This window comes from Camarhynchus parvulus, chromosome Z, assembly GCF_901933205.1.
Source record: "Camarhynchus parvulus chromosome Z, STF_HiC, whole genome shotgun sequence".
Taxonomy (NCBI): Eukaryota; Metazoa; Chordata; class Aves; order Passeriformes; family Thraupidae; genus Camarhynchus; species Camarhynchus parvulus.
In genome coordinates, this window is record NC_044601.1 from 45,252,871 (window position 1) to 45,261,056 (window position 8,186).

Below are 8,186 nucleotides of genomic sequence, written 5' to 3' on the forward strand. Positions count from 1 at the left end.
CGGCCCGGCGCGCTGGTCCTTCCTTCCGGCCGCCATCTCGCTGTGCCCGCGTGCAGATCCCGGCCCCGCGTCCTGCCCGCCGCCTGCAGCCGCGCTCCGCGCCCCTCCGCTCGCCGAGGTACCGCGGGGGCGGCGGGGGGCGGCCGGGAGGGGAGCGTGACTCAGCCGGGGGCAGTGGGCGCCCGTGGTGGTTGGAGAAAGGGACGGCGGTTACGGGCCGGGCCCGGCGGGGAGGCTCGGCTGGGCTCGGCGGCTCTGCCCGCGATCGGAGAGCGCTCCGGCCCGCTGGCGGGGCGGGGCTGCCCCCGTGCCGCGTGTGGGTGTGTGTGAGGGGCGCCTGCAGAGCCCCCTGTGCCCATGTGCCCCCACTTGTGTTACCACACCCACTCTTGTTGTTCCCGCAGATGAAGGAGACCATCATGAACCAGGAGAAGCTGGCCAAGCTTCAGGCCCAAGTGCGCATTGGTGGCAAGGTAGGAGCCGCCTCCCCGCGCTGCCGTCGGGATTGCGTGTCCCTGCCCGTATGTCGGGCCTGGCACAAGGGGTCTCGGAAACGGGTGTGTGGAGCAGCCCTGAGTGCTCTCAGCTTCGCTGGACGACCTCAAGGGAATCTGTGCTCCTCTAGGGCCCTCTGAAGTCACTTTTGTAGGTGCAGTATGCAGTAGCTGAATCTCCAGGCGTTTCTCTCTGTGTATGTTTTGTTACAGCAGTTTTAATATTCTGTGTTAGGGTGAATGGGAATCTAATAATCAGCAAGGTCAAGTGCAGGGTACTGCATCTGGGTCAGAGCACCCCTGGTACCAGCACAGGCTGGGGATGAACAGATCCCAGCAGCCCTGCCCAGAAGGGCTTGGGGGTGCTGGTGGCTGAGAGGCTGCACATGAGCCAGCCATGGGCACTCCCAGCCCAGAGAGCCACACGTGTCCTGGGCTGCATCCAGAGCAGTGTGGGCAGCAGGGCCAGGGAGGGGTTTCTGCCCCTCTGCCCTGCTCTGCTGAGACCCCACCTGCAGGGCTGCATCAGCTCTGGGCTCCCAGCACAGGAAGGACATGGAGATGTTGGAGCAAGTCCAGAGAAGGGACAGCAAGTTGATCAGAGGGCTGGAGCTCCTCTCATGTTAGAACAGTCTGAGAGAATTTGGACTGGTTAGCCTGCAAAAGAGGAGGCATTGAGCCTAATTGTGGCCTCCTAGTACCTGAAGGGAGCCTACAGAAAAGATGCATCAAGACTATTTACAAGAGTATGTAGTAGCGTGTCAAGGGGAAATGGGTTTAACTTGAAAGTAGGTTTAGTCTGGATATTATGAAAAAATTCTTTACTATGAGGCTGTTCGGCACTGGAACAAGTTGCCTAGAGAGGCTGTGGATGCCACATCCCTGGGGCTGTTAAGGGCTATGTTGGATGGGACTTTTGAGTACCTTGGTCCAGTTAGAGTTGTCCCTGCCCATGGCAGAAAGGTTGGAAGTAGATGGTCGTTGTAGTCCTCTTGCAGCCATCTCATGCTAATTCTATGGGTTGTTTTAGAAAACATGTTGGATTTGAAGTGAGTATACCTTGCAGCAGGTGAGGTTGGGTGTAGTTTTCATAACAGACCTTGGAGATCTTATGTTACTGATTTGTCAGAAATACTTAGGGTGCTTGAGGCAGTTTTTTGCCTTTCTGCACAAAGTTGAAAATTCTATATATTGTCATACTTTTTTAATTGCAGACTAATATAATACGAAAAACTTTATCTTGTTATATCTGAATATAGGTGTTTGTGTTGTGTGTTTACTTATAATGTGAGAAAAGTATGTTTAATATGACAGTAAACAAGTATGTTAAAAAAAGTATGTTTAATATGACAGTAAACATTTTAATTTCAGTGTCAGTCTTAATTCAGGAATTTTTCAAGAATCTTTCATACCTGAGTGAGTATACACAATGTTCTAGATTACAAATTATTCAACAGAACTCTTGCTGACAGAATTTCCAGGAGCTTTCATTCCTGTGTTTGGGGTTTTTTTCCCTTTTCTTTTTGCCAATTGCTGGAGATTTGGGCAGCCTAAAACAGGGTTTATGTAGTAATTAACAACCTTGGTAATTTTTGCATATTCTTGGTATATGTTAATGGTTAATTAGAGAACTCCTGTATTATTTAGCTGGTTGTATGCATGTTAACCAGTGTGTGTTTATTGACTATAGAGGCTTTTGATGTCTGTCATGTGAGAGCATGCGTTCAGATTGCAGTTCTTGCAGCTTGCTGATCAATGTAGGGCTTTTATAGACATTAGGCAAAGCTTAGAATGGTAATTTAATTTTAAAATTGGCCTGTGAAATAGTTGGAATGCCTGAACCTGCCATATTATTATTTTTTATAATGGGAAATTATTCCTGATATCTTTATTGCATTGTTGCCATGTAAGTTGAGATGAGTGTGAAGGAGGTACATATTCCTCCATATTCCTTGATTCAAGATGTCATGTTCTGAAATTTACTGAGATTTTTGTTGTCGAAAGGGACTTAGCATATGCCTTATCTACCTCAATTCTTGGGTAGACAAGTCACTAAAATAAAGCAATTCTATTACTTTTAGCAGTTTCCAAACTGCTGTGTGTGCTAACCCAACAGTAGCAGGATGTGAATATCAAGTTTTATAGACAAAAACTTAAATGTTTGAGTGGTCATCTTCCAAGCGTTGGTTTCATATGAATTTGTCACTAATGTTCCTCATTGTTGGTAACAGAATTATGTTGGATTTGTTACTGTCCAGCCAACTTTTAAACTTCTGACAGTAAACTGAAAAGGAATTGCAGCTGTTTACACAGCTAGGCAGCAACACATTCTCTTCTTATTAGCATGTGGTAGATGAGCAGCCGGAGTGGGAGGACTTAGATTAGTAGTTACATTATGCCAAAAACAAGCTTAGTTTCACTTTTTTACAGACATTTTATGTCAGATTTTCCTGAACCCTTCTTCAAGTAATTGGAGAATGACATTTTCTGCTTTTTCATATAAATAGATGTATTCTAATGTGGAACTTCTACTTCCCTGGAGAAATCTAGAGCTTTGGATCTGTAGGACAACTTAACCTTTACTTGTTTGGTTTCTAAACAGGGTTGGTCTAGAACACCAGAAGTATTATTTAAAATGTATTTTTGAGATATTTTGGAGAAGTAGGCATTCTTCAAATATGTAAATCCATCAGATGGCTATTTAGAATAAAAATTGAGTATTTTGGCTTTTCTCTTATTCATTTGTTAATGATGTGTTCATAGCCTTATGACCTCTGATTTTTGCCAAAATTTGGCTATAATCTAAGGAAAAACTAATAGCTTTTGGAAATTGCTTGAAACTGTTCATTCTTCAGTTTTATGCCTTATGATGACTTGGGTTAACAAGGGTAGATTTGCAACTCCCCTTTTCCAAGATGTTGCAGTAAACTATGATGTTTGTGGAATAAATACTTTCTGATGGCATTGCTTCCTAAAACTTTATGCTTCTCCTACATGTGCAAATCTTGCCTTACTGCAAAGAGAAAAACTGCTGCAGTGCAGTTGAGCAGCAGGGTTTCATGCAGTGAAACACAGGTGCAGTATGTTGATTTGTAGAGATTGTAAAGTAGTTATACAGCCTTTAGGATTAGAGTTCGTGAGAACTACTTAAGCTTTATCTTGTAATTTTTTTTTTGCAAAGGGTACTGCCCGCAGAAAGAAGAAGGTTGTTCACAGAACAGCTACAGCAGATGATAAAAAACTTCAGTTTTCATTGAAGAAACTGGGAGTCAACAATATTTCTGGAATTGAAGAGGTAATTGCTTCAAAGGAAAAAAATATATATTTAAATAGAAAATAGAAATAGTATTATAGAAAATAGAAAATGTATTAAATAGAATATGCATTAAAATCAATTTTCTGGTAAGTAACATAGCTCCTAAACTTGCCTGTAAATGATCAATAGGTCTTCCTGAAGCTTTAAGAATTTTTATTTCCTGTTAAATTGAAAAATCCTGTTCAACTGCTTCAAATACTGGATTTTTTTTTTCTTGCAGGTAAACATGTTTACCAATCAAGGAACAGTCATTCACTTCAATAACCCAAAAGTTCAGGCATCTCTGGCTGCTAACACTTTCACTATCACCGGCCATGCTGAGACAAAGCAGCTGACAGAAATGCTGCCTAGCATCCTAAACCAGCTCGGAGCTGACAGTCTGACCAGCCTCAGGAGATTGGCAGAAGCCCTACCCAAGCAATGTAGGTTGAAACTTCAGTGTGTTTCATGCTGGCAGCTGACATGAAGCTTGTTTCTGTAGCAGCAGTGACATTCCCTGCGCTCTTGTTGTCTGCAGGCATGTTATAAAATCCTTGTAAAGAAACCACTTTCAAATCAATTTTATTTATAGCTCAAACCCCATGGCAAGCATGACTCAGTAAAGCGAAGTCACCTGTCTGTGTGTCTTGTAGCTGGGTTAGCACTGGAAAATTGTAGCCAGACTTGATTTTCTGGTACTTTCCTTCTCGATATGGCTGCCATATTTTGACATATCTTGTTCATTATAGCTGGGTGAATTAATTACTCTGTAAGTGTTAGGTTTTAGAGAAGGATAAACTTGAGTATATCTCTTGACACTTGGAATGGAAGTGTAAGTAATGGGGAGAGGGACATAACAGATATCTCGTGATTGCATTTCTCCCTCACAGGTGTGGTAAAAGTATTTCTCCATGGGCTTTTTGGTAACTAGGAAGAAATTACAGGGTATTTATAAGGAAGTACATTATAATTTCAGTATGTGTAAAACAGTATAGAGAACAGGACTGATACAAGCATTAAGCTAGATATACCAACTTTCTATTCCATACTTTAGATAGTGAAAAAGTATGAGCATTTGTTCCTTCTAAAACTGGGAAAAGTATAGTAAGGACTTAAATATGTAGTGTTTGATAAAGGTGCTGCTGCGACAGGATGAAAATCAGGAGTGAAAGACTTGTTGACACTGGGAACATTCCTCGTGTCCTGTGTGTACAGTCTTCCTACTTCCTGAAATATCTTAAGCCCATTTCTTTAAATATATGGAACAGCCTGAACATGATAAAAATGAGATAAAATCATTGTGTCTGATCTTTGGCAGTTGTAATTTGATTAATTTATTATTCTTCCTCTGCTTTGTTGCCAAAGCAGCCTCTATTTACATTCCTAAAATTGATGGTGCCCTCCTGGCAACTTACCAATGAAAAAAATTTTGCTAGAAGTGGTCCTCAAGATATGGAGTAAAATGTTCTTTATCATGATCCTCAGATCCTTTCTTCTAATATCACCTGTGTGATAGTAATTGAACTTGAAAAGAGTACTTGGAAGGATTTAGGATGATTGCTGAAGTTCTGTTTTCTGATAACAGTGAGAAGTCAGTTATAAGAGGCTATATACTAAGCTAAATTGTGGAGTTTTAGAAGGAGGGAAGCTTGTTTGAAGTGATTACTCTTTATGTTCTAATAGATGGCTATTTCTTTCCACTAAGAGTGGATGCCAGAACTAGTTGCACAAAACTTTCTATTCAGCATTGTCAGCTAGGTTTGGAAGCCTAACATCAATGAATGAAGCATCTGTGATGATTGCAGATGCTAAGGTAAACTTGGACTGGTCTTGGGGATGAGAGAAAATGCAGGTAATTTAGGACAAAATAACATGGTTTGCTTTTCAAATGTTTTTAATGTTAAGATGCACTTAAGATTTAACAACTTTCTGCTTCTTAAAAAAAACAAATGAAGGTCAGTGATGTCCTTGTCCCTAGAACAAAGTTTATTTATCAGTTCTGGTTCTCTAGAAATTAATGTACAGATCTAGTAAGAAACCATATTTTTCCTCACGCTTTTCTTAAAAACTGAGAAGGATTAATTAGAATAATGCTAAGGTAGTAGAGAGTAAGAGACATTGTGACAGTACAGCTAAGAATAGTTGTAGAGTAGTGGCACAGGCACCTGAGATACCTGTTAGTAGCATTATACTTCTACCCACTTCAGCAGATGCTCACTGGTCTGCTACAATGGAGCTGGTTAAATCTCACTACCTCTGTCAAATGCAATAGGAGTGGTTAAAGAAATTGCTGAGTCAGCAAACATGTGGACTAGAACACTAGGTCACCTAAAGAGTGTAAAATTGTGCATCCAGTTCCATATTCCTCTGACTTTGCCAGGGAACAGTAATACCTTTTAAGTACTTCTACTTGTGTCTGCCTGCAACTTGACAATTAACACCTCAGCTTTCTTTGGATGTGTGGGATAATAAGATCCTTTCTAGTCCTTAAAACTTGGTGATGTAAAATACATAGATTTAAGAGCCATGTGGTAGTCCATAAACTATCCTACTTCTAGGAAAAACTGGTAAAATCCATCTCCACTTGTATTTGGAAGTTATTGTTGTGGAGGTACTCAATATATACGTACAAGATGGTGACTAGTATGCTGTTTAGCATGCATCTTCTAATTTTACTACTGGGCTGTTTGAGCATTATCAGTAAAAAAGGGAATGCAAACTTCAGACATTAGATGAAGAGTTTTATTTACAAAACTGGATAAAGCATTGCCGCTTAGCCCAGAATCTTTGATAATGGTTTCAATAAACACAAAGCTAAACAATAACTCAAAATGCCTATGATGAGCTTGAATGAAGCTTTTGAACTACTTGCTCTTGCAGCTGTGGATGGAAAAGCACCACTTGCCACTGGTGAAGATGATGACGATGAAGTTCCAGGTGAGAACAAACATGAAGGGGAGGAGAAGGAAGTTAATTTTGCTGGGAGATCTTACACATAGCATAAGATCAGACCAGGGATAGTAAGAATGATGTCTAGTGACTTGTTGTCACAGAATTTCTGTGGGCAGATTATTTCATTAATTTCAGATACTATGAGAGACTTCGCAGTTTAAGCTAGCATTTTGGTCCTGTGTTGAAGTGGTAGCTGCTACTAAGATAATTATTTAATATTTCATGAGAAACTACCTTGTCAGAATCACTGCCTTGTTGTTACAGTGAAGTTAAATGCTTTTAGAATTGTGCTTTTTAATGAACTGTCCAAAATTTCTTTGGTTGAGCAATATTTGCTCTGTATTTTACAAGCTGAAAGTTTTTATGGTAAAAACTTGACATGAAGTAGGACTTCGGAAAAAAATTCAAACCCAAAATGTTCGGAAAAAGGGGAAGTGGGTCAAACTTTTAATTCCAACAATCTTTTTCTAGATCTTGTTGAAAACTTCGATGAAGCTTCGAAGAATGAGGCAAACTGAACTGTCACCTCCTGAATAAAATTAAAACTTGAAAAAGCTATATGGAGCTGCTATTTTATATTGTGACTGCCTTGATTTATTTCCTGATGAGATCTCAAGATCTGTGATATTTGGAAACTCCTTGAATCTACAGCTCCTTAGTTACTGCTTGTACACTATTATTTTTGTGGCCCAATTGAACAAAACTATGCTTTGAAATAAGTCAGATTGCTAACAAATTTCTGCCTAGACACATTTTTTGAGTAACTTCTACAAGCAAACACTTACCTTTAATGAACTTTGGCATACAATAAAATTATAAAGCAAAGTTTCTGGTGTGACTTTTTGTCAGACAATCAGGGACAAAAATATTAAACAACAGGTCCTAAATATTAAACAATCTTAAAATGTTTTGCTTTTCTGCAGAGCATCCTCCTTTTGCAGTGTTAAAAAGCTGGCTCCTGAAAAAAACTTTCCATGCATAATGAAACCTTTTGGACTTAATTGGTGAATTTCTGGCATTGCAGGTTAGAGCTACGTAGGCTATAAGTCAGTTTGTAACCTACTGGATTTAAGAAATAGAATTGTATTTTAGCAACAGTTAATGGTGGCTTAATCTAAAACAAAACTTGGAAGTCGAGGAAGAATTTTTACTTGCCAGCTGCTTGCTGCTGTTCTTCATGGCCTTGGGGAGCTACGTGTGAGTGTTAAATTTTTATCTTCAGTGAGTGTTTAATAGATATTTGCATGGTACAACTGTTTAATGGGTTAAACAATACCATTTTAATTTTACTTACCTGAAACCATCAGTTATATGGGGGAATGAAGTACGGAAAGGAGGAAAAGCATTAATAAAATTGATAATGGCTCTTAAGTGTATTTACCAGCTTCAGATCTATTAACTAATAATTTGAATGTTTCAGGAATGTGTTGTTTTTATTGCTTTTT

The 8,186-nt window shown here is 40.0% G+C and overlaps 1 protein-coding gene across 1 annotated transcript; it reads left to right on the top strand.

The window, feature by feature from the left end:
* On the top strand, nucleotides 1-7,566 carry BTF3 (basic transcription factor 3). The gene is made up of 6 exons (XM_030968807.1): nucleotides 1-118; nucleotides 405-473; nucleotides 3,676-3,789; nucleotides 4,031-4,232; nucleotides 6,670-6,726; nucleotides 7,213-7,566. Exons 2-6 carry the CDS (start codon nucleotides 405-407, stop codon nucleotides 7,257-7,259), a joined length of 489 nt encoding a protein of 162 aa, XP_030824667.1. The 5' UTR covers nucleotides 1-118; the 3' UTR covers nucleotides 7,260-7,566.
* Nucleotides 7,567-8,186: the final 620 nt, after the last annotated feature.

Excerpts from the sequence above, each read along its gene's own strand:
- BTF3 (XM_030968807.1), top strand. The coding sequence starts at position 405 with ATGAAGGAGACCATCATGAACCAGGAGAAGCTGGCCAAGCTTCAGGCC. Across the intron at positions 474-3,675 it reads AAGTGCGCATTGGTGGCAAG|GGTACTGCCCGCAGAAAGAA; the intron begins GTAGGAGCCGCC and ends TTTTTTGCAAAG. Across the intron at positions 6,727-7,212 it reads TGATGACGATGAAGTTCCAG|ATCTTGTTGAAAACTTCGAT; the intron begins GTGAGAACAAAC and ends ATCTTTTTCTAG.